The sequence below is a fragment of the Sander vitreus genome, chromosome 16 (assembly GCF_031162955.1).
Source record: "Sander vitreus isolate 19-12246 chromosome 16, sanVit1, whole genome shotgun sequence".
In the NCBI taxonomy this organism is placed as follows: Eukaryota; Metazoa; Chordata; class Actinopteri; order Perciformes; family Percidae; genus Sander; species Sander vitreus.
This window is the reverse complement of record NC_135870.1, coordinates 18,923,869-18,951,065: the sequence shown is the minus strand read 5'-3', so window position 1 is coordinate 18,951,065 and position 27,197 is coordinate 18,923,869. Positions and strand designations below refer to the sequence as shown.

Below are 27,197 nucleotides of genomic sequence, written 5' to 3'. Positions count from 1 at the left end.
GAAAACAAAATGGGTAATACATTTCTAAATGTAATAACAACACTAGAATATTATAGATAGTAAATGCTTTTATTTACAATACACATTGAATCCAAACAATCATCTCTGAGTGTACAAACATGTCATGTTTGGCCAAAAACTGGAATAAAGTGAAAAGTGTTGATCCTCACGTTTGAACATCAGTGACTCTGAACTCTGGTGAAGTTAATGCAGCGGCCCTGGAGACAACAGAAGACAGACAGTCAGATATCAGTATCAACCACAAATAGAGTGTATTACATACTGTAAAGTGGCAGAGTCTGTAAACACAATATGATATCAAACAACACCAGATGTAATGCATCTTATGTGTTTATTTATCTGGGCAGTGGTGCTAAAAATGGGAAATATCCCATTTGAGTTAATGATAAGAGCACTTGCATCAAAAAAATACAAAATATGAGGACACATCATCAAAATCAGACAAGTAAATATTGTAAGAAGACAACCATCCTAAAACATTGTCTGGAACCTATTCCTGCTGTCAAGCGTTGACATTTAGACCATTATAAGTTGATGCAGTAAGCTGTAAATTGTCTGTTGCGTAGATAATTAGAGGGGGGATGTTGGGCTGTATTATTTTCTGTTATTAATTAATTAAATCACTGTGGAGTCAAGAGACTGGGTCTATTCTCTAATCAAAGTAACTGGTGACACTTTATGGCAAAAGCGTAATTATTTCGTGGTGACTGCAGACACTGGCAGGAAGAAATGATGATGAAAGCATTCTAAATTGGTAAGCAGCAGTGTTTTCTTCCATCTGAAAGAAAGTTGAATTGATTTGGAGGGTAATACTGCAGATGTTTCTTCACCTTGTCCTGAGGTGTTGGCCTCATGATTGCCACTCTGTCGTACTGTCTCCTCAGCAATGCCCGCAATGCATCAAAACGCCCCTGAAAGTCAAATCATGTTAATTCAATCAAACACACACAAACGCAAGATAAAAATGCAGATAAAGAATGATATAGGACATGCGCATCATACCGTGTGTGTGTGTGTGTGAGTGTGAGGCAGAGAGAGAGAGTTTGCTGCTGCTCATGCTTGTGTGTGTGTGTGTGTGTGTGTGTGTGTGTGTGTGTGTGTGTGTGTGAAGGAACAGCAGTGATAAGAGTCAGAATCAGATAGATATTAAGCCTTAAAGCAGTACATATCTATCAATATGCAGGGTTATTGTCTCACCTTGATGGGAGTGTACCATTTGGATTGTGACGGGGAGTTGTAGACCGGAGGAGGCCGTGGTGGAGGCCGATGCATGATGGGCTCCTCTGCTCCCTCCGGCATAGTGACCACAGCATTTTTGGCTTTCTCGAGACGTGACCCTTCCTCTGTGGAGCCCATCTGCCCCCAACGCACCTACACACAGACCATGGGTAAAAAAGACAGACATGAGAGACCTGTCTGTTAGTGGCAGCACAGTAGCCAAATAGTTAAGAAGAGACACTGAACACACAGCGACTCCACAAAAAACCAATGTGTGTGTTCGTCAACACTTTGCCAAAATGTTGAAGTTTGCCTAAATGAATGTTGTTAAAAACAAACATCGATGTGAAACACTGAATATTTTGTACGATTATTGTTTCTGTATTTTTTTTCACCTCCATGCGTTTGATTCCTCCAGGACCTCTGCCTCCATAGTATGAAGCATCCACTGTGGGCCACCTGTGTTTGGGCAAAAGATCTTCTTCTGGCTCCTTGAAAACAACAAAAGTAAATTGAAATAACTTTACAATTAGTTTCAGGAGGGGGGTTAACTAGCTCTGTGTATCATGCACCTTTTAAAGATTATTTTTTAGGTCTTTATTTCCACAGGACAGATGAAGACATGAAAGGGGAGAGAGAGGGCGAATGACAAAGGGCCGCAGGTTGGAGTTGAACCCGCGGCCGCTGTGTCTAGGAGTAAACTTATATATATATATATATATATACACACACACACACATATGTGCGCCTGCTCTACCAACTGAGCTAACCCAGCCACATCGTGCACCTTTTAAATAACACAGAATTTCAAACTGTTACTATCCAAAATTTAAATGATGATCTACATTTTAGGTCCATTCAATCCTATCTAAACTTAATGTGATTATTTAACATTTTCAAATGAGTCAATGCGGAACAGAAACAACTGAAGTCATTGCATTGCATCATGTGATGCAGTACCACTAACAGTCAGTAGATGCTGCCTCCACAAAGCACCATAGATATCTATTTAGCTTCTTCTATCTTGAAATTATTATCACTTAAAATGATCATCATGGTCTAAATCAGGGATCTTCAACAGAGGGTCCGGGACCCCTAGGGGGTCCTCAGAGTCAATGCAGGGCGGCCTCCAAATCATTGTTAATTTTTGAAGTTTTTTTCAAAAGTTAAAAAGTCTTAACATGAATCTAACATATTATTAGCAAATATAATAAATCCCTACTGCTAACTGGCCTGTAGGTAAGGTAGTCACTAAGGCCATCCACAGAGTAGATATAGATATGCATAGTAGATAGATTCATCCTAAGGATTCACTGTGCCACATGTATGTTTAACATTAAAACATGATTTATAAAATCATGCCAACAATATTAGGCTATTTTAATGGCTTAGTATTCTATGCAAAAAATGTATGTATAGAGGTTTTAGGCCACCCTACATGTTATTGTAGGCTCAGTTTAATATGCAACTTAATACAATTTATGTAAGAGGGGGTCCCTGCTCATCCTCAGTTTTAGTGAAGGGGTCCTTGGCTTAAAAAAACGTTGAAGACCCCTGGTCTAAATAGCTGATTTCACTACTTATTTTAAGTTTCTTAGAGGCTTCTTGTTCTTTTAGAAAGAGAGTAAGGCTTAAAGAGAGGTGTGTTTAGACGTGTGTTTGCTTGATTGACAGGTGCTGCAGCCTATCAGACACAGCTGTGGTTTGTTAGATAGTTAGGTTATTTTCTGTGTCATTCACATACAAGTGCCCCGCCTGCATGGACTTAAAAATTATAAAGACACTGATGATGTAAGAGAAAAATGTTTTTCAACAGTCTGTGGTCTACTCACAATGACAGGAGGTGGAGGAGGTGGACGAGAGGGGGGTGGGTCTCTGATCACCTGTAAAACAATATGAAAAAGTAAAAACTAATTAAATAGGAGTGTTACTATAGAAACCCTGGCCAAATTGCAACACTGGGCTATAGTTCCATAAATAACAATAGCAGTGAATTATGGTTCGTGCTTCTAAGAGGCCTGAATTGGGAATGCATGGACTGTAAACTCACCACAGTGCAGCACAGAGGCCAGAACCACCAGAACAAAGCCAGGGCCAGTAACAGCAACAGAGCCAACAGCAACCAGAGCACCCAGGTCCCATCTGACTACAATAAACACACACTAATCAGCTACACCCATTACATCATGCACCCTGGACATGTGTTTATGTATCTTGTGTTATCATTACACTGGCACTAATACCACTGAGATCTGAGCCATGTGTTTACCATTACTCACATTTTAAAGATGCATGCTTTCCTCTTCAGTTATAATAGGAAGATGGGTAAAATGTTGACTGTGCAAACTGCAGAATTGCCTGTATTGATACTGTAGTGATACTATCGTAACCTATAAAAAAAAAAAGTTTTGGTACTATATGATTAATACTCACACAAGTTGTAGCATAGATGGTGATGGGACTGGATATGTAGGATTGTCCATTATTCAGGCTGACCAGCACATCAATTGATCTGAATTGATTGATTGAATTAGGCAGAATTGAAGAAAACAACACCAGGAGATGAAACACTTTTCTTCCAGACCTATTAAAATGTACATGTGATGTCCACTAAGCCGTCAGTGTGGTGGGAAATTGAGAGGAGAATGGTCAGAGGGTGCATGTGCGTGTTTATGGTGGTGAAATATGAAGTTTTATTGCTGTATTGTTAATTAAGGGGTTTATAGCTACAACGTTTGAGAAGCACTGCCATAGAGCTGTAGCTGTTTCTTGGTAACCGTGTCAGTTTCCCTATTAGCCTTCCAACACTATTAGTGCCAAGAACATTGACTCACTGAAAAAGGAAGGCATTGCCATTCAAATGCTTATCATTTTTGACCAGATTTCCTAATCTGCCATTATAGTTTGCCGTTTAATACTGTTTGGTTCCAGTGGTTTTGAGGGTTGGACTTGAGCGGAGATTGTTTTAGCTTTGTCCCTGAGAAATAATCAAACTATGCATGAGCGTTTCAGTATGCAGAGAGTGTTACAGAGTGGGTGAGACCTCATGGGAAGTGAGAGGCGACTGGGGACAGATAGAGGAGGGGGGAGAGAGAGAGAGAGCGCTGTTTGAAGTGGGTGAAGTTAAATCAGCTTTGGCTCGTTCTCTAAATGCCACAGAGATATTCTGGTCGGACTGGCTTCAGTTCATCCAACACTTTGAGCCGCTGATAGTTCTACTGTAAACATTGTTCTCTTTTCTCTCTCCATCACACACAACAGATTTATAGTTTCTAATTTGAACCCGCTGTATTTGCACAGGCCTAGTGTTCGGATTAGTCAAAGGAAGAAATGTTGATGGCTCTAAACGGATAAATTGACGCACGTTGATCTACAAATATCGTTTTATTGTTGTTTTTTCAATTTCCATCAGCTTTATGAAATAGCGTTGTGCCGTTGTTCCGGCGAATGATGCACTTTCTTTATAAGCCTGGGTCGATCCGGCATTGTCAGACAAATGCCAAGGTAGTGATGTTATAAAATGATGTCATGCTGATTTTTTCTTTCACAAAAATGAATCTCTTTTCCTATTTAAGGTAAACACAGGCTCAGTATTGCCTTGACGGGGAGAGAAAAGGCTGATGGGGTATGGAGATGCTCATGACTCTGATTTTAATCACAAGGGTTTTACTGTGCAACAAAGAAAGTAGAGAAACACCAGGACAGACAGGACCAAAAAAAAGTTATATGAAAGCTTTAGTCACCTTTTTCAGTGTTCAAACTCAAGTGTGGTTTCTCAGCTGTAGATTACGAAATTCCTGAAGCTACTGTTTATTTTGATGTGGTGGGACTGGGGCTGATGAAGCTAATACTTCCACATCGTCCTTATCACACACAGGCACCTGCGCCTGTGTGCCTGTGTGTGTGTGTGTGTGTTCGTGTGTGTGTGTGTGTGTGTGTGTGTGTGTGTGTGTGTGTGTGTGTTTCGACTTACTGTCCGACCTCGTGCAGAACAGGAGCTGGACACAGCAGATAGCCGTCTCTGACGACTTTTGGCTTCTGGTCTGAGAAGAAATAGAAACGGACAAACTGTGAAAAGTCTTACTGCCTATAAAGAAAGGATATTCTTGCAAAAATATTACAAAAAAATGAAAAAATATACAAAAGTTACGAAACATTTAGTTGTAAATTGAAATTAACTTTGACTTGCAAAACAAATTTGCCTCTGCGTGCACTTAGGGTGTTTCAACTCCTGAAAGACAATGGATCATGGATGAGTTTACAGTCCTAGTGTTGGTACATCATCTAATTTTACACAATGCAAATTAGCAAAGAGAAGATGCTATGTACCTTTACTGCCATGATGTTGCATTTCATGTGTGTGCATAATGCACACAAAAGAAAGATTTCAGAATCTTGTTTGGTAATTTCCAATGCCATGCTACCTCCAGTAACTATTTTAATTGAATCATGTATTTTTTTTTCCCTCATAAAAAATATTTCGCAGCCACATCACAGATATAATAGATAAGATAAGATATACTTTATTGTCCCCGAAGGGAAATGTGTTTTGGACTCTGTCCGTTCCTTAGCTTTACAAAGACAACACAAATTATAAAAACTCTCAACACATACTCTCATGCAACACAAAACATGCTCTCATATACATTTGACAGGTACCTATATAGTAAGCACATTAACTCCCCCTTTCAGTGGCAGTTTTAAATTGAACAACCCCGTCGGCTGCATTCTCCGCAATAAATGTAGCACAGCCCTTGCACAATGAGATATTGCACAATTGACATAGTGCCCAACCCCAATAGCCTACGTATTGCACAAATGACACAATGCACTGACATATTGCACAACCCCAATAGCCTATGTATTGCACAACTAACATATTGCACAACCCCAATAGCCTACATATTGCACAAATGACATAATGCACAACCCCAAATAGCCTACATATTGCACAAATGACACATTTCCACATAACCTATGCAGTACACAATAACATACTGAAGAATCCAACAGCCCATGTATTGCACCATTAACATATTGCATAACCCCAATAACCAACTTATTGCACAATGACATAGTGCACAACCCAGCCAGCCTACATGTTAGTGTGAATAAAAATTCAAAGCAAAAGGATGATAGCAATAGAAAGAATAAAAGACAATCCAGAAGAACAGATAAAAACAAGCTGGTTAGAAGAAGATAAGATACAGTCATGTGTTTTCCCTTCATGTACTCTCAGTGACATTAAGAGGACACAGATCTGTTAATAGACTAATGAGACAGAGAACATGTCCTCCCTCCCTCTGCTCAGTCTCATAATGTGTCCTCTGTTCTCCGGCTGAAGTCAATAAAAAGCAGCCACTGTTTGTTTCTGGACGTCATGATTTCCACTGCAGCGCATACATCTGCACATCGTATCACATTTCACCTCCTAGATTATGCTATCTCAAAGTGTATTGCAGTACATGAGCACATGTTTTGGCTTCAATGGTGAGTAAACGTGTACAATTACTTCATACCATAAAGGTTCAAATAAGTGCATCCTTTGCATTAGCATGCAAAAGCCAATTGTAAATCCGCTGACCTCTGAGGCACTGTGGAAGAATGTTTTGAGTGTGTGGCATTTACTGACCGTATGTCTTTTGATTGACAGTGAGGGAGCAGAGAATGTTGTCTGTCCTCCTGGATCCGCTGAAGCCACTGCCCCTCAGCACCACACTGAAAGACTCTGAAACACACCAGACACACATTACACTACTGTGACCTATGGTGCTTACATTGCAGCAAACAGAAACAGCAATTACCGTATTAAACAGCAAATGATTGAGCAAAAAAAACCCTAAAGACTAACTGAACTTAAAAATACAAATATGAACCTCATAGTGATGCTAAAAGGAAGTCAATGGAGCCTATTAGGCTTCATCCTCTGGGGACCATGAGTATCTACAAAGTTGTATGGCAATCCAACAAATCTTTGTTGCGATATTTCAGTTTGGACTAGACTGAAAATGGTTTTAGAGTGATACATGTTTTGCTGATTCCATGTAGCAACTGGCTCATTTCATGCAACATGATACACATATCCTTGAGTGTTGTAATTCAGTAAAACAACAGAGTGATTTAAGAAGTATGTGTCAGTCAGTGTGTCTCCTCAAACAACCTTGATTTTGATTGAAACACTGGGTAAAAACAACAACAAAAAGAACACAGAGCACATGAAAACATCGTAAAAAATCCAAAGAAATAAGAACCATTAGAATAATCTTCAGTCCAGACCAACCGACAGACCAACATTTTCATCACTAAAGACGCGCTCTTAGTGCATTTGACATAATAATTTGCACCATATGTTTAGTGCATTATTATATTCAAACAATACAAACTCTTTACCGCTAACTTATGTTACACCCGGTCTTTTCAGTAGCCGTTTGACAGGGAAAGCACTGACATGTGACAAGAGGGGGGCGTGTTTGTGTGACGGCTGATAACCCAGATTCGCAGGTGTGTGGGGGAGATGATGGTGGAGTTTCATTGAGGAGATCGCTTCCGCAGTGGAAAAGAGCCTCACGCCGACGGGCTGCAAACCAGACGCTACTACATGGAGAAACACACTGAGAGAAAGAGAGTTTTCTTGCCTTTCTTGTTTTCCCACATCACAAACTTTTGTAAATACACCTTTTAAAACATATACTACAACAGCAAGGAAGAGCGGGGCTGGCTCGGGAAAGACGCCGACGGCAGCGGATCCGATCGTCTGCTCGTTTCGGTTCAGTGCATTAGCAGCGATTACCACCTTCAGATGCCAAACCATGCAGATCCTGGGTGAGTCAGTAACACAGCACTAGTCTCGCATTTTCCAGACCTTCCTCCACAGCGCTGCGGATGAGGGTCTGGCTAGTCCACACAACGTTCTGGGATGGGAGAAAAACGTAAAAAAACAAACAATCACAATCGACTTGGGCGGTGCTGAGCGCCGGACACAATTCTCTAGAAGTAAGAAAGACAAACACTCATCCAGGCAAGTTAAGGCCCTGACACACCAAGCCGACCGTCGGCTGTCGGTTGAAGTTGGGCCGACGGCGACCGACCGTCGCGCTAGATTGGGCGGTGTGTCCCGCACCGTCGCCAAGCGTGGGCCTTCGTGAATCGAACGGCGGCTGTCAACCAATTCATCTGATTGGCTGTTGAGCTCGAAAAGGAGAGTGAGGGAAACAAACAAACGACTGTGAAAGGCACACAAAAGGCTCCTTTCGTTTTTCATCTGATCTGTTTAATCCAATACGGACAAAGATAGAGCTGTCAAAACTGGTCAAAAATGACATTAGAATGTTCCTTCTAAAAAACAGGTTGAAAGAGTGGAATAACTATTTTTCACATGATGTCCATAAGATGGCAAACGTACAGCAAGATATACATAACTACTTGTGTAGGTATATTTATTCTAACAATAACATGTCTTTTAAAAGATCTCTACATACTTACACATTACAAAATAAACTAACGTTTCATTCTCACGTTGAACACAACACGTGAGAAGAGACAGGGGGATTATGTTACCGGCTAGGCTAACCTTTAGCAGCTGTGTGCCTTTGTGTAACGAGCCCAGGTCAGCTTTAGCGCGTTTGTAACACTTACCATTCACACAAACACTCGATGGCTCTATTGTGAATACTTCTGCGCACGTCTGCTTCAGGATCTGGGTGGAGATACAGATGACGGTTGTAAGTCTGATGCCACACTCTCGCTGTGTGCCGCTGAACGTTTTTGTGTATTGTTATATATATATACGTGATGACGTGAGCTCACCGAGTTGACGATGTCTTTGAGGGCATGAAACCCGGACAGCACTGGGAAGACTTGTTCTGTGCCGTCTGCTATTTCAGCAAGCTGAGACAAAAATGAAAAGTTGACCTACCTTCAAATTCATTTTATGTTATATATCAACAGTTTACATTTCAGTGTTCATTTCTCGCTGCCTCTCTGGGAGGTCGTCTGCTCGTTTCGGTTCAGTGCATTAGCAGCGTTTAGGGAGGAAAAGGCTGTTTCTAGGAGATGAAAGCTCTGGACAGCTGGCTGAAGCTTTCAACTCCTACTTTAATGACTGCAGAACAGGAAGCTTGCCCGTCATCATTTAATTAGAGAATGATGTAATTACTTCCCTACTCAGACCACAAAGTATACACTGGGTCAGTAACCGGGCAGAGAAACCCTTGCACCCGCTGACTACTGAAGACTTTCCCAGTCATGAGTTATGTCATGTCGAAGACATTCAGATATGCGTATGAATACTTATTATACAGATCAATACTGTCACTATAATGTGATTAAGGGATGCTTCAAGGCGGGGGTTGCACAACAATGGATGCCACTTTAAATGAAATATTGTAGTATCGTCTTCTCAACTAATGTAATTACAGTTTTTTTCCTTGCACTGTAGATTTGATTAAGGATAACTTATGACCTGATGCTGACTGTAGTAAAGATAATGGCTACAAACACTGAGATCCTACCCTGGAAATCCAGAGTTCTCGCGAGAGCACAATTTGAATTTGCTCAGCGAGTCACTCTGCCATTGAGTAATGATGCTCATTAACTATGCCCTGGTAGCTAAGCTGCACCAATCACATCGGTGTATCTGATATAGGCGGGGCAGAGGCGAGCTAAACAGATGACGACAGTTTAATCTACCAGTTAGCTCCGCTGGTAGCTAAGCGTATGGGGCTCTGGATACGTCACCCCGTGTTTTGTTTTGATTGGTCGTAGTGTTATCCAATTGCGTGCAAGTGAGATTTTCAAAATGCATGCTTGTTGCCGCCCCTCGAGTTTGGCCATTTTCATTACTCATAGCCAGACCCTTAATCTTTCGGATTTGGGTCTGGATTTCCAGGCTATTGAGAACCAATGGTTCTTAGTCATGTTGTTGTTTTATAGGATACATTTTTTTCTTTGTATTTCTTACAGTCAACAAAGTAGACAGTTGGGCTGATTCTTATTCAGCATGAAAAACACCTTTGAGGACACATTAAGATTTCATCCTTATTTCTTTGTCCTGAACACAATGCTCCCTTTCAATAACTTGATACCTGCACAGGAATAAATCAAAGTCGCTCCGAGGATATGATAACTCAAAACATGCTGCCTCAAATAAATGATTCCATGGTTTAACATAAACCAAATGCAGCATAAACCACACACCATAAATCCCTGCCAGCTGCTTGCTGTTCTGTCCTTAGGAGGTTTCAGTTGAGCTTAAACTGATTTAGCAACAAGTTAATAAATCTGGGCCAAAAACAGCAGTCTATTGAAAATCTGACCACAACCTAACCTAACACACGCTAACACACACACAGAAAGACAAATACAAGCTCAGTGTTTAAACAAGTATCAATAACAGAGAGAAGTGTTCTTTCTCCCAGTGCTCAGAGGCCAGCGAGTTAACGTCCTCTACCTGTTTGTGGTCAAAGTCCATGACCCCGACACAGTACACTCTGGCTCCAAACCCTCTGGCTTTGTCAGCCTGGGAAGCAAAACAAAGAAAGTCCTAAATCAAGTTCTGCTTCTACTGACATACAGTAAACCTATATTTATGAAATAAATTATTGATAAAAGATCACATGAGTGGTTTATCTTGTTACAGATCGTTTATGTCAAACTGTGTGTGTGTGTGTGTGTGTGTGTGTGTGTGTGTGTGTGTGTGTGTGCGTGTATATATATAAATTAAAACTTGACATTTTCCAAAACATACCATATGGTTTTAGAGTGATGACATGTTTTGCTGATTCCATTTAGCAACTGGCTCATTTCATGCAACATGATACACATATTCTTGAGTGTTGTACTTCAGTAAAACAACAGAGTGATTCGAGAAGTAATATTTGTCAGTCAGTGTGTCTCCTCAGACAACCTTGATTTTTGATTGAAACCCAGGATAAAAAACAACAAAAAGACAGAGCACATGAAAACATCGTAAAAATACAAAAAAATAAGAACCATTAGAATAATCTTCAGCAACGTGTGTGTGTGTGTGTGTGTGTGTGTGTGTGTGTGTGTGTGTTTGATACCTCCTGTAGAGTCAGTTCAAAGGGGAAAACCTCCAGCTTGCCATCAGTCAGAACGATAATGATGCTGGATGACGGTGCAGTTTGTGCCATCATCTGCTCTGACACCTGAAGAGTGAAAGACTCTTCAGTCTAAATAGCGATACTCACACATATACTGTGCACATGTGCTGCTCCTAAAATGATAATGACACTTTCACTGTTACATGTTTTGGATTGCTGAAACATTTTCTGTTGCCAGACCCGATTGGAGCTGCTTGACATATCCGATAACATATCTAATTTACTTTAAAATACCAGTATACAGTACGACACAATGGACCAAAATATACAAGGCACATAGCCCGCAGTTTGTTGGTTGTGTAAGTGTTTTAAAGTAGATTTGACACACTCTATTCTAAAAATCAAAGCACATTTAGGTTGTTGCTTGTGTTAATTTAAAAAAAAAAAAGTGGCAGTTCATGTTAAAAAAAAAGTGACCATCGGTGTTAGAAATAAGATTCCTGGCAGGCAATCACAATGTTAGATGAGCGTACCCAGGGGTGTCGGACTGGGGGGGGAAGTGGACTGAGTATACAGGGCCCTTATGTGAGGAGGACCCACAAATATACTAGAATGAATAGCCGTGGATGCGGGGAGAGGCCCATAGAGAATGCCTATGTACAGAGTCCAGAATTCTCTGCTACCCCAACGAGCGTACCTACCGCTTTCATGCCTTCGTGCATGTAAGTTTCACCGGCAGGTTTGATTTGGCTCAGCTTCTCCAAACCCTCATCGATCTTTGACCTGCGCAGCCAGACCACAAAACATTGGACAACACAGCTTAAATAGAGACTGATAAGAGCTTAGTTTCTGTGTGATCTTGTTATCAGTGGTATGCTGTTTTTCAGTGGTGAGGAGGAAGATGGGTTAGGCAGTGAGGCAGAGAAGGAGAGAAAGAGATGAAGGAAGTTTTTAAACATGAAGCTGGTACCTGTCTCCTGTTAGTGGCAGTATTACAACTGCTCTGGCTGAAAAGACTATGTAGGAAACCCTCATCCTGGGACTGAAACACACAAACAGGAAGCTTGTGAATCTTATCTGCAGCACAAAAGCACATCAAATCCAAAACTACGTTTTGTATCCTTTAAGGTGAAACATTATAAGTGGGTTTGGTCCTCATGTCAACAAAAAGGATTCCTGTAACTGTTATTAAATATTCATTTGCTTATTAATTGGACAGAAAATATATTACCGGTAGGGTGTAAACATCAATGGAAATAGGACTTGATGAAATACAATAATAATGAGGTGACGATATACTGTATATACTGAAACAAAACATGACATAAATTATGTTACTTTTTGGCAAGGTGTTCCAATATGGTGACATGTGAGCAAAACAAGACCCTTCTTGAAATGTATCTTTATATATGTTTATAGGTACATTTGCTACTATTATCTATATTTTGTTGTACTGGTACTTACTGGGTGCAATGATAATCAAGATGAATCTAATCTAATAATATACGACATGAAAAAACCTAGCACGCCATAATAATACATGACACAACATAGCATATGATTTATATAAACACTAACTTTTTAATGTGATATAATGAAGTGATATGTAATGCCACAAAACAGTGATACATTAAAAATGACTTTCTTTTCATAACATGACAAAGCAGATTATAACATGTTGCATAACATCATAACATGTCATGACATAAATTAATAAACCATGAAATTAACACTGCAATTCATCAAGCAGCATTTCATTCCATTAAAATGTCCGTTACTGTGTGTTACTGAATCAGGATCACTAGACAACACAAGACAATCTCAGTGCCTTGCTCACCCACTGATCTCCACATAGTAGGAAATTGAACCCCTAAATGTGTCACTGTTACTTCCTTGCTCTACCCTTTGGGCTGTGAAGGGGAACTGGACTGTCTGTTGTGGTCAGCGCCAACTTCAACATCTGGCCAGATGTTTTGCTTTCATATTTAGCAACCTCTTATTAAACCTAAAGATATCACACACACACCACACACACACACACACACACACACACACACACACACACACACACACACACACACACACACACACCCTCTGCAATATTCCCCAGAGAGGTTTTGGAGCAGTTGGTGGCCTTGTATGATGTCTGCTGCCCAAAATAGATATGGCCTACTTTCTACTCACTACTACTGTTTGTACTATAATTTAAAAACCTATAACAACACCTCAGTGTTTAAAAATAAATACATCTTTTTTTCATTAGTTTAAATATGACTATTGTCTGGTTGTCTGGAAAGCATTTTTCACTTGGTTTTGAACTGTGCTATAAAATGTTTTGTAATAGGCTATTCCATATTTTATGGAGACTATTTAGTATAAATTCCTGAAATCTGAGAAAGAGAGGAGAAGACAGTGATACAACACTTACCTGACAAACCTGTTGGTGAGTTGCTCCACAAATCCATAGATCTCATGCCAGTGTCCAAACACACTGCCCGACCTGCAAAAACAGCCAGCGCCAGAAAAAGTATCAAATATATCCAACACAAGACTCTACACCAACCCTGTAAGACAACACTGGTGTACAGTCCATCAGTCAAATAAACCAAACTCCATTTGTACAGCTTATATTTCCTGTATAAGCTTTAATGAAGTTGCATTAATTAAGTTTTGATGCTGCAGAATGGGTCTTGGTCAATTTATTCTGTTATTGCATAGAATAAACAGAGAACAGATCATTTATTATATTATTGTAAACTCATGACTTAGTTTTATTTATACTTAACAGCAACCTAATACACCACGGAGAGGGACTCTGGAGGAGCTTTACATGAGTATAGACATCTGACTGCTGTTCAGAATAGAAAAGATTTAAAAAAAAAACAACACTGTGTCTAACCTGGAGTGATGCAGCAGAGAAAGTTGGAAAACTAAACACAGCCATACATGGAGAGGAGTGAGTCAAGACTCAAGTCTCAGCACTTGGGTATTACATTAATATATTGGTCTGTCCCTGGTGGCTCCATTATTCATTAAAGCAAACGCATGCATGCAGAGATATATGCTCTGTATTGACTCACCTGTCTAAAACAAAATAAATATCAAACGCTCCATCACAGGAAGTGTCGTCGCCTTCACGCAGCGATGAATTAACACAGACACTTAGAAAGAGTAGGATTTGACAACATATCCATATCAGAGCCATAATCCATGCGTTTCATATCAGCAGTGTGGTTAGCTGCTATCTTCCATCATCTTCACAGCATCAGCCCGGCGGTTCACATGTTGAATCACTGTTGAGTGGAAGTAGCCTACATGTGGGTTCCCTGACAGAATGGGTTGGAAATAAACGGGACAGGGCACACAGCTGCTGCACACCCCTCTCAAACCAGCAGTAATGCAAACACAACAGAGCTTCCCTCATGATTCTTCAAATTAAACTGTAGACACCAACGTATCAAAACTACTGCTCCACAACTATGATAGTGCTAATAAATATATTTAAAAAACATTATTTTCCATGTTTTTATTTGCTTTGATGCAATTCTCATTTATTTGTATGTAAGCTATAGCTTTGATGTCCTTATATTACATGCTATTTAATTAATACATTTATTTATTGGTTTATTTAACAAGGACACTGCACATTCATATAGTCTACAGTCCTGTAAATGAATCAGAATTAGCCAAACGTCAGCTATGGTCCCTGGAAATACATTAGGCAACGTAACCCTAAAACAGCAATTTAAACAGCTATTAAAATATTTTAAACACACGCAGAGGGATAACAAAATATAAAGGTAATGTTAGTAAAGATACACAGAAAATCATAATGCTACAATGGCAGGTACTAATTAAATTAAATCAAATTGCATACCCTACCGGTCAAAAGTTTGGGGTCACACATTCCACTCCATTACAGACAGAATACCAGCTGAGATCAGTTGCATTGTTTTTTTAATCAGGGCAGCAGTTTTCAGATGACATTATGTGCTTACATAATTGTAAAAGGGTTGTCGACTGTTGTAGAAAGAAGTGACTGATCTTTAATGCAATATCTACATTGCCCATTATCAGCAACCATTCGTCAAATGTTCCAAAGGCACATTCTGTTTACTAATCTGATATCATTTTAAAAGGCCAACTGAGAAAACATTGGAGAACCCTTTTGAAATTATGTAAGCACATAATGTAATCTGAAAACTGCTGCCCTGGTTAAAAAAAAAAAAAACAATGCAACTGATCTCAGCTGGTATTCTGTCTATAATGGAGTGGAATGGAAATTTCTAAGTGACCCCAAACTTTTGACCGGTAGCGTATATAGGCTATAATTTGCTATACATAGGCTATTTATTTATTTTATTACCAGGAACAGTGTAGCCTACAAACATGCAGTATAAGTTATCACATATCTAAAAGTAAAAAAAATAAAAGAGACAGTTAATGAAACTGTATAAGCAACATTTAGTAAATTTGAATTTTGTAAACAGAAACATAATTTCATGAAATGCATGTTATGTTGCAAAATAAGACAAAATAAGAAAGAATGTGGGCACAAATCTTCATTACTTTTTATTTAATCTTGCCTTTATTCATGTTATATATGTCATAGCTCACTCCATTATGCTTTTATTTTGAAGGCAGAATCATTTAGGTTCCTGTGTTAAAGATGCCATTTCTTAACTTGCGGTTGCCAGTGCAGTTGGCATAAATAGAGACTGACTGAGATGAGAAAAATATATATAAAAATATACTGATGGTCCAGATGACTTAATATAACTACAGAAAGTAGAGACCACATATTCCTGTATTTTAAAACAGAAGTGAAGGGAGTCATTATCCTCCTATAAAACAAAAAATCCCTTCTTGTTAGTGTGTAAAAAGTGTTTTATTAGTTTGCCCAGTTTCAAGATTTAGTAAAGATTTGCTCTTCAGTCAATGAACAATTCAGCGGTGGTTTATTGCAAGACATTTCTCACTGACTCAATTCTAGTAATTTCTACTGTATGCCTGATGTCTTTTTTTCTCCTCAGAACAAACAAGTGCATCATGTTCGTGTAAATCTATTGCAGATGGAAAGCAGAATTGAATAGGCTAACAGAACGCCCTTGGTATGTCAGAGTGATTTGCTGCCTTGCATGAGTTTGATCCAAAATGTGACTCCCCAAAATAAATTAAACCTACTCCTTTGTCTCACATGAAAAGACTTGGACTTATCGTTTCTTCCAAGCATGTCTCAACACCAGAACATGACCATGTCCTCATAAGCACACTTTATCATGTTAACAGACAGAAGCATCAAAAATATTGTAAGTAAAATTCACTCTCATGAAATGTTACATATGTATACCATCAATCTGAAATGCTCAACACATTCCAGGAGTTCTTCTGTGTGGTGTAGTGCTGTAATTATGTATTTCATTGTGTTTGCAGGGATGTAATGCACCGACTGCCTGCGGCTTCCTGGTAATGTTTAATTTCAACTTTTAAGAAGGATGAAGTCATGACAGTAAACAACTCAAATAATAACATACCAAAGTCATTTTGTCAGCAAATTGCATCCATTCTGTTTAATCTTGTGCTTTCCAGGGATCCCCCTTGGACATTTCATGGATAGCTGTTGTGGATAATGTGATCTGGGCTTTATTTTTGGGTGTAACAGTTGGACTAGAAGACAAATAGAGACTTTTGTTGCATGTCCCCTTCAATCATTGGTTTCTCCTCCATTCAAGTAAACACAAAATGTAACATTTAATACAACTTAAGAGTGTAAAAAACGGAAAGAGACCACCAAGTAATCATTAACCAGTCATAAGGTGGGCACAAATGACTATTTTAATTTGAAGTAGTAAGATGCAGTCTAATAGAGTTAGCCTGTCATACCAGGAATATTTCATGGGGAATAACATTGTTGAAGTGAAAAAGGGACGTTAGGCCTACATTTAAAATGGGAAAAGTCAGAGCTGCAGGTGGATGGATAGCTGTGTGTCAGGAGGAGGACTGGTCTTGTTTTCTATCAGGCTAAAAGAACTCAGAAAGAAGGGATCACCACTGTTGACTAGATGTGGCAGCCATGCTCTCCTTTGACCTCAGTTAAAAAACTAAAAACAGAGACAGTGTTTCTTCACACTAAGTTTGTGAACTCCCTCCATCAAAGCCAAAACAAATGCATTTTATTTTATTTTAGGGTGTAGCCACAAGTCTGGTCTATTAAATGAAAAGCATTCATACTGTCAGTAAACAATTGGCATTTTAATTATGTTTATTTAACTGTCGCCAAAAGCAAGGGCGGGATAGCATACAGGCTATTCATTTCAGCTTTGGTTGAGATATCTACTGGGAACTGCTCAAACCACTGCAATTAAAGATACTGTAAGACATGTTGCTTAATATATAAAGAGGAGAGACTTTCTAATCCTATGAGAAATTAATTTAATATAGGATATCAGATATTTTTTGCAGGAAAGCTCTGGAGATTATTTTGTTTCTAGATTGAATAAATGTTTTTTTTTACAGTCTATGCTCCAGCTACAATCCTCCACACTTACCAGTTGGTGGCAGCAACGTACCGTTTTGTCGTTTACTATCAGGAGAGAAGAGGCTAGGTTTGGTGTTATCCAGTAGCTGAGAATATGTATGTGCTTTGTTTGGTTGTTTTTTAAACTAAAATGTGATTTTTCTGAAACACGATGCTGGCTTGATAGTCATCCGGATATGGCAGAATTGCTTGAACAAGGACATCGACTAATGGTGAGCTTTATAACCCTGTTTTCAATCAGTTTCGCTGGCTAAAACAATGCATGCGCTAGCCGGGGGCCGGGGAATTTAGCTTGCTAACATGGCTTGCAAATAACAAAACAGTCTGACACACAGTTTGAAGATAAAACGCTTTATTTCAAAGTGAAATAGATAATAGCCTCAGCGTTGAAGAGTTGCTGCGGATGTGGTACAGAGTGGTAAACTAGTAGCTAGCTAAGGCTTTTGACAGGAAGACGTTAGCTTTAGCTAGATTAAACACACGTTTTTAAATGGGATTAATCAACACTGGCAGTTGTGTCACAAACACTATTTGTTCGCACTGTTTTCGGCTCTAATCTCTACCCTGTGAATTTAAAAAACAACAACTGTGGTTTACTTTTCCTTTTTTTTTTCTTCTCCAAATTCAGCCTAGCCTCGCTGACTTGCCTTGTACCAGATGAGTTGGTACAAGATGCTGCTGAAGATGCCCCAGAAGCTGCTGCGGACTGCCCACTACATAGAGCTGGGCAGCTACCAGCACTGGCCGGTGCTGATACCTCAGAGGATACGACTGTACACCTACGAACAAATCCCCCTCTTTCTCAAAGAAAACCCCTACATCACAGACGGCTACAGGGCCCACTTGCCCTCCAAACTCTGCCTTAGGAGGTGGGAGTCATGTTGGAAATGTATACCTTTTAATAGCAGAATTATGTACTACATTCCAGTCATGTTCAATAGAGTATTTATTTATTTATTTTTGTACTTATTTTGTAGTTGGATTACTTTCTGGCTTTATGGTGTTAATTATGTAGATCCTCAATATGCAAATGTCCTGCATATTACAGTGTATGAACATTACTATTGTGCATGTTAGTGTATACAGACTGGCCTTGTTGACATGTGTGCATCTTTGTTTCTTCTATTCTGTTGCAGTATCTTCATTCTGTCCAATGAGACTGTGAACATTTGGAGCCACCTTCTGGGTTTCCTGCTCTTCTTCTCTCTCGGGGTCAATGACCTCTCCTCAGTACTGCCAGCCTCTGGAGCCAACAGAGAGGACTACGTCATCTACACTATAGGACTGTTCTGCTTCCAGGTAAAACATGATTTGGCTGACTGTGAGGGTGACAAAAGCTGTGATTGTCGTCTTCTGGAGTTGATGGTAACAGAGAGAGTCTTGTAACCTCATCCACATCTTGTTGTTTACTGTGTTGTTTAGATCTGAATGCAAACATTTTTTGTTGTTTAAATACATACAGTGTATTCCAGGCTTATTATAATACTCTTTCCTTATTCCTGCCAGCATCCATGCTCTCTGTGCATGATCTACAGGTGTATGTGTCTGTAATTTTACTACTTTAACAGTTTTACAGCTGTTCACAATTATTAGTTTATTATGAACATCTTCATTAGCTGAATATTTGTACTGTATATAAATCAAGTTTGTGTGGCTTAACAAACTGATTCATGTAGGTTCACGTTTCCTACCACAGGTGCAATCAGTTCACCTCAACCCAAGGTGTGTAAGCTGTGTTTAGGTGTAACTGTTGTAAAGGTGGGGCACAGTCCTATTGTATTATAAAGAGGAATGGTAGTGTAGTTCAATGTAGAGGCAGTGTTTCTGTGTTTACAGTTTGTGTTGTTGGTTGTGTAGCAGCTGATAATGGGATTGGAAACGTGTTAATGCAATTATATGCATATACATGTATATAGTTTCCCACCCACCCTCCTCCTTGAGCTTGATTTATGGTCCTGCGGAGGCTCCACGCGGAGCTTTCGCCGTAGCCTACGTAAGTGGCCTGAAGTTTATACTTTGTGTGTGTGTGTGTGTGTAGAGAGAGTGACGAGGATTAGCTTCGGAGCGAAACCGACTCTAGAGTCATAGTGAGAGAAACAAGGTGTCTCCCCTGAGCTTTCTGACCACGGTGGGAAATCTGTAGCAGGAAAAGTTAACCCTCTCCTTGATTTCATGTTGTTTACGGAAAAGGAGAACCAGGAAATGAGTAGGGGGAAATGCGACGCACGAGAGGTGCACATCAGGCTACGGCGTAGGGTCCGACGTAGGTTCGTGTCTCCACGTACATACGTACGTAGCCACGGCGTAGATTTTACGCAGAAGTATAAATCAAGCTTTAAACTCCTCTCCTTTTCTTTGTCCACACAAGTGCATTAGAAAAGGTAAAACAAAACGAACTTGATAAAACTAATAATGACAATCATAAAAAAAAAAAAAAGCTCTAATTTGTGTTGGATGTTATGACTACATATTTGTGAGAGATGACACTCACAGATATCTTCCAGTCTGTAATGTTACTGTGTGTATTCATCTCAGGTGTGCATGTTGTGTTCTGTGGGGTATCACCTGTTCGCGTGCCACCGGTCGGAGAAGACTTGCCGTCGCTGGCTGTCGTTGGACTACGCAGGCATCTCTGTTGGCATCCTGGGCTGTTACGTACCTGGGATCTTCTACGCTTTCTACTGTAACGCTGTAAGTGTGAATAGCCAAGATTTCTTTCTCTCAAGATGGTATACTAATAAAGAAACGGATGCTCCAGCTCTGATTGTACATATACTTATATTGTTTATAGCTTTACTTATGCACGTGTGACGTGCACCAACAACACCAAAACAAATTCCTTGTATGTGTTAAAAAACATACTTGGCAATAAAACCCATTCTGATTCTGATTAGACTGTATCTAATCGGCTACTCTCCTGTCTCGCAGTTTTGGCGACAGGTCTACCTGCTGACCGTGCTGTCCCTGATCCTGGCCGTCTTCTGTGCTCAGGTCCACCCCCGTTACCTCAGCAACGACTGGCAACAGATTCGGACGGCGATCTTCTGCTGTGTGGCTGGCATCAGTGTGATTCCTGCCTGTCACTGGGTCTGGCTCAATGGAGGATTCACCACTGCTGTTGTACAGGTCAGGAAACCGAGTAAAAATAGAAAACAAGCAGAGAGAGATGCTCACATACTTTGCATTTATTACACCTTCGTATACACTAGTCTGCAGCTTCATTAAGAGTCTAGTGTTCCTCTAGTGTTCATGTAACAAGTCTCACTCATGAATCCCAGCCCTTTCTTCCCCTGACTGTATAACATTTAGTCATGTGAATTCTGTTTTTTCTTGTATGTGCAGCTGTTCCTGCCTCGTGTGCTAGTGATGTACCTGATAGCTGGATCTGCCTTCCTGTTCTATGTCACCAAGATCCCTGAACGCTATTTCCCTGGTGAGTCCTTCTCTTCTGTACAGGGTTAGTGGGGAGCTTTGGTGTTAAACCAAGTGAGACATTTTAAATGAACAAGACGAAATCAGTGATTGAGGTTACTATGTGACTATTTATTTTCCAGTGTTAATTGTTTTTTGTTGCGTCAGTGAAGAAACAGAAACAGGTTTCTCTGTCATTAGCTTAGCTGCAGCTCAAGGTTTCAGACAGGTTTAAACCTGTGTTGTCTGGAGCAAAACCCGGCGGTTCTTTAAACCTCACTGATCTGTCCTCAGAAGCTGCCGTCTTAGCTGCATCTGTAGTTTGGTCCAAACGTCACTAGAGGTCAGCATATCTGAGGTTTACCTTAAACCTTCTGCAGACATGGTCTGACAGTAGCCTGGTCCTACCAGACTCTCGTACATTTCATTTGTACAGAGAGTCTGGCCACTCTCCATTGACAAGTGTTAACTTCCTTGAAGGAGGGTAAGTTTAAAACTATTGGATCTGCCCAGAGCCACTCTGGATCTGCCATAACCAATCACTAACGTTTGGTTGTGACGTATGTCATGCGCATGTGCAACAAGAGGGGAGACCGTCAAGGCTATTAGCATTAGCACCGCTAGCGTTAGCCTTAGCCAACTCCTTCACCACTAACGGAGCGAGCTGGAAAATCAAACTTTTCCCGAACCCCGTGGGGAGGAGGGCCACAACGTCATGGCCACCAACAAAACTCAGCAAAGATTGTTCTTGCTCGGGCTTTAACTTCTGGATATTCGGCGGCGTTGCCACAACGGACCGAATGGCTTCGCTCGCATCTTTCTAGCGCACGTCCTCAACGTCATCGTTCTCAGCCACTCCCTCTGTTCGCTGGTTGGACCGCCAAAAACGTTGGTCGAGAAATCCCAAGACTATATCGCGAACCCAGACGGAGTACTGAAGCGAAATGAAAATTGAGCGGAAGTACGTAGGAGGGCGGAGCCAGGCTAGTCTGACAGATGGAAAGAGGGAAAATATTTCACACTGTATTATGAAGGCAGCACTACCATGAGTGTCAAAATAATGTAACTGTGTAAATGCATTGGAACCATTCCAAAAAATGTGACAGACTGAGGAGGTCAATGTATAAGCAAATGCACCACACGTCCAGTATCTGTAACGGCGGGTTCACACTGGACGTAGTAACGCCATGAATGGCAGCTGAGCACTGCCCGCTAGGGCTGCATGATACGAGGAAAATATCTAGTTGCGATTATTTTTGACTGATATTGCAATTGCGATATGATTCACGATATTGGAAGGAATGATCATTTTTGTATCATTACTCTCATTTCCATTGAAAAATATTAAAATGATTATTGCGAGGATCTGTACCAAACAAAGATGTTTTTTCTTTAGTCTGTAGAATAGGATTTGTAGGGCGGGACGTCTCTTTAGCACCATAATGGCCTTACTATAAAGTAATTGAGCCCTGTTACACTATTCCTTCACAAGCCCATTTCAGCCAGGCGGTAATTCCTGCTTTGTACAAAAAAAACAAAAGCCCAAATAGAGAACCAGCTGTCCGAAGCACCAGCTGTTGCTCTGACAGCAGACGGCTGGACGTCAAGGGCTACATAAAAGCTACCTGACTGTAACGTGTATATTTCTTTTATAAGGAGCTGTTGTAGTTTTATATGCTGCTAAGAAGACACCCCAGAAGATGGGTCAAGTATAGCTCTGTCGTTGTTCAAAGTAAAAAAGCTCATACTTTATGATGTTAGTTTTAATAAATAAAATAATTGTAAAAATCAAGTAAATTTCTCTGGCATTTCTTTCTTTTTGCTGTATTGAAAATGTACCGAACCGTGACACCACTGTCTCGTATCGAACAAAACTGTGAATTTTGTGAACCCATACATACATTACATACAGTATACATACATACACACATACATACAGTATACATACAGTACATACATACCATACATGCATACATACATACAGTACGTACATACAGTACATACATACTATACATACAGTACACAGACGGACTGCTACATCACTCTGCATGGACATGCTCATGTTGCATAACATCTAACATGTCGATCATATAACATCTTAAGGTCTTTTTCTGGATATTAAATGTTACATATCCTCCTGAAATATATTTTTATTCTCGTACATTGTGAAGAAAGTATGATAAATAAAAAAATAAATAAAATGAAAACACTGTTCAGATCATTTTTTCCTGTCCTCTTCTAGGCCAGCTGAACTACCTGGGCGCCAGCCACCAGGTGTGGCACATACTGGTGGTGGTGATGTTTTACTGGTGGCACCAGACGGCTCTAAACATCATGCACTTCAGGCACAGCCAGTCCTGCCCGCCCCAGACCAGCAGCAGCTAAGTTGAACTGATCAAATGTTACGGAAAGGCAATCAGCTGCAGGCTAGTATCTATCATTGTTAGTAGACGCCAGTTCAACTCAATAATCTATCATTGTTAGTAGACACCAGTTCAACTCAATATGTTAATATTCAAAAATTTCTGACCAGTCAGCTGCTGGTTAGAAGTCACCGCCTAAAGGTTTTTCATCCACTAACTACTAGAAGCTCCTGACTATTACCTGCTAAGATGTAAGCCGGAGAGTCTGACGGTAGCTAGTAGCTTTCACTGAGCCCAAGCACTTGGTTACTGTTTGGCTGCAGTCAAAGGCCACTATATAAGTCTACTGTCTCCAACAGTAGTAATCAGATACGTGGCTTGACTCTACTGTAAATGTTACATTATCTTAACCAACATATCAATGCATGAAGCAGGAATTTAAATTGGTTTGTAGGAACTGACTAAGGTTTGGTGTTTTTAAATTGGCGAACATGTTATCTCATGGTTGGTTTAGATTGTGATTTTGTTTTTGTACAAAAGTATTGAAAATACATCCATAAGGATTCTTTTGAATGAAACATAATAGCCTGTGTGAACAAAGACTTCTTTGTTTGATCTATCTTTTCCTACAAGATTAGATTGTATGAAATGTCTCGACAAAACGTGGAACGCACCGAACAAAAACACGACAACTGGAAATTGTACATGTGGACACTGTGAGAGACTGTGTCTCTGGGAGGAAAAAAAAACCAAAAAAAACGCCTCAAGCATTTGAAGCTTTTGAACAAATAGTTAAAGGTCAATCAACCGATCAATCTGCAATATCTAAGAACAAAATGTAGAAACCATATCAAGCCTACGGCGCGTTGTTTTCTAAGAACTGCTTGATTTGTGTTTTTGGTGTGTACTGTTTTCACAAAGCCAGTATGTTAGGGCTGCACTAAGCAAGGTGTCATAGCCGCCTAAATCCCAGAGCAACAGAGTTAATCAAAATGTTGAACAATTACCCCCTTTGCTATAACTGCTGTTAATAGAGTAATGGATTTAATCTTGTCATTAAACAGGATGTGCCATCATCATGGCTAAATCCATTGGTTATCTATATCCCACATCAGGGGGCTACTTACTTCAATTTGATGAAACATACAATTCTGGCCAGGAGACGGGCATTCAGTCGACCTGAGATCTCCAATGAGGCGAGCAATGCTGTGTTTATACAGGGTGAGTTCATCCAAATCACGACGACAACATTTCGGTATGCACATTTGATGTGTGCTCTAAGATTTATGCCACCACACAAATACAATGGAGGTGAATGGAATTTCGTTTTTGGAGCTCACAGCATTGGAAAATGACGTTTTGTCATTTTTTTTTAAAGGGATACTTTGCCGAGTTCCAACAAGCTTTGTATCATAACATTATGGGTAGTATGTGTAAATGAACTGTGGTAACCTTCCATCCATCTTTCTAACGCCCAGATTTTCATGCTCATCTCCCAGCTCAAAACCGCCGGATTACGCGTTCCGAACTACAGATTTTCTATCATTGTTAGTAGTTCCGAACTACAGATTTTACTTCCGCATGCTGACACAAAAAGAGTATAGAAGCAGATCGAGAGAAAGACGCCCCTCTCGCCCTCTCAAACTCAGACCGAACTCAGATTAAACTGTAAAACTAGACAGCGCTCATTGACTTTATACTGAGATTATGTTACTGCATTGGCAATTTTTCTCACCTAAAATGTTTTCAGAAACACAATTTAGCTTGTTTTTTTTTTACTTTAATACGAGATTTGTTATCAGTTTGTGATCAGCAGGAGCATTTATTGGTCCGGTGCGGCGCAGTGCAGTCTGGTAGTCGGAGGTATTCTACCTTTTGAGCAAAAGGGAATACCACATCCCCTTTCCTCTGTTCTCTCTGGTCATGTAGCACCATTTTTAAAAACGTTTTGGTGCCATTTTACTGCATTGCAACCCAGTTTCATGAAAAGATCCTCTTCCCAGCGGTGAAATACTTCTTTAAGCGGTCTCTGATAGGTCAACCCCTGTGGCTGATAAACCAGGTGGCTATCTGTTATCAGCCATCAGATGTCACCCCTGCAACGGTGGGTTTTTTTTTCATAAAAGGCTGCATGTGTGAAAGATGGTTGTTATTGTCTATTTGATGGTGTTGTTTAAATGAGGCCAGTGTAAAGTGTTACAGCAACCTGAAAAAAACCCTTTCCCCCCACAGTACACTTTGGGACATATTTTAATGTTTAGTGTTGATTTTTATATAATTCCAGTGATGTTTGTACTTCATTTGCCTTATTATCTTTGAGTATATGTACTGTATGATAAGCACTTACTGTTAGAATCGGTTTTGGGTCAAGAAGAGAACATAAACCAGAACAAAAAAAAAAATTCAACTCTGACCGATATCATCTTTGCTGTTACACCACAAGGCCAGTATGGTTTGTTTTTATGTAGTGCAATTTAATGTTTAGAACAAGTTATGAATTTTAGTTGTGATCACTTTCTTCTGCAGAGCTGGAAGACGCACTGTACAGGTGCTGAAAGAAGTGACTTCATTTTGCCTTTAAGGGTGTGTGTTTATTTGACATGAACATCTAATTATCATAAACTGGCTTAATATGTTTTTTTTTTAAGATGTCATGATTGTTTTATCCTATTTAGGTTGTGTTTTCCTCGAATATCATTTGTATGATAAAGCACTGTCGCTGATTTATGAGATGTATAATATTTATTTCAGTGCCTGTGTGAAATTATATTTTTAAACTGTTTGAATGAATAAAGAATGCTGGGAAATAAATTTTTGGTGAGGCTTTTTTTTTTGTTGATAGCTCACAAAACCTTCATTGATTTGAATGTCTTTTTTTTACCCTAATCCATAATAATCCCATTATCATAGCAGAAGAAGCATCCTGTGCTGGTTTCTGTTGTTCACATTATTGAACAAGAGAGGGCAGCATTGATACAAAAGCTGCACGTTTACAAGAAAGGGTTCAAAGAAAACATGGGTGCTCATTTTCAGATTTTTGTATATCCCACTAACACACATTCTGTTCACCCGTTTCCCTCCATGTAAGGAAACATGTTTGTTGCTCGATTTCACCAGTTTAGCCATGCATTGTCTTCTCTGAACCTTCTCAGTGTTTCACAGCGGCGGGCTTTGTTCAGCCAGTGAAAGTGATTCACTTCAGTTAGCAAAGTGAAAATGACATGCTTGTTAAACACAGGGGTGTCCTGATGACAAAGCAGATTATAGGTAAAATCACATGTTCATAGTGTCTGTCTCAGAAGCCTGAAATATACTGTAAATCCTCCTCTGTCTAACCTTACTATTGTGCACAAAGTCTCTTGGTTGCTTCAGATTTCTGCATCTGCTGTGTCCTAGTTTTTGTAGGAAATGATACGCCATCACGAAATCCCCTCATGCACTAATGAATATTTGTGCAATTGGTGTCTGGCACTGTAATGATGGAGAATCCTCCTGAAAGTACAGTTGGCTTATAATTGATTTTCACTGGGTTAACGAGCACATTTCAGGGTTTCTTTGTTAAAGTGTAACTCTCGCCAAAATGCA

General features: G+C 39.9%; 2 protein-coding genes across 3 annotated transcripts; one reads left to right on the top strand and one right to left on the bottom strand.

Annotated features, from left to right (window-relative positions):
• Positions 1 to 50: 50 nt before the first annotated feature.
• On the bottom strand, positions 51 to 14,657 carry LOC144531299 (anthrax toxin receptor 1-like). The gene is made up of 17 exons (XM_078271357.1): positions 14,381 to 14,657; positions 13,729 to 13,800; positions 12,271 to 12,342; positions 12,002 to 12,083; positions 11,301 to 11,405; positions 10,688 to 10,756; positions 9,046 to 9,126; positions 8,875 to 8,935; positions 6,872 to 6,967; positions 5,213 to 5,282; positions 3,673 to 3,751; positions 3,290 to 3,385; positions 3,072 to 3,122; positions 1,635 to 1,730; positions 1,219 to 1,392; positions 852 to 932; positions 51 to 218 (listed from the first exon to the last, which is right to left on the bottom strand). Exons 1-17 carry the CDS (start codon positions 14,503 to 14,505, stop codon positions 180 to 182), a joined length of 1,449 nt encoding a protein of 482 aa, XP_078127483.1. The 5' UTR covers positions 14,506 to 14,657; the 3' UTR covers positions 51 to 179.
• Positions 14,658 to 17,863: 3,206 nt separating this feature from the next.
• On the top strand, positions 17,864 to 26,423 carry LOC144531384 (progestin and adipoQ receptor family member 3-like). 2 transcript variants are annotated; one of them, XM_078271482.1, is made up of 7 exons: positions 17,864 to 18,050; positions 18,467 to 18,707; positions 18,975 to 19,137; positions 20,374 to 20,529; positions 20,830 to 20,964; positions 21,181 to 21,271; positions 23,492 to 26,423. In XM_078271482.1, the coding sequence occupies exons 2-7, from the start codon at positions 18,496 to 18,498 to the stop codon at positions 23,632 to 23,634; spliced, it is 900 nt and encodes a 299-aa protein (XP_078127608.1). In that variant the 5' UTR covers positions 17,864 to 18,050; positions 18,467 to 18,495; the 3' UTR covers positions 23,635 to 26,423. The 2 variants fall into 2 exon arrangements, with proteins under 2 accessions (XP_078127608.1, XP_078127607.1); XM_078271481.1 differs by having other exon boundaries at positions 17,865 to 18,050; positions 20,767 to 20,964.
• Positions 26,424 to 27,197: the final 774 nt, after the last annotated feature.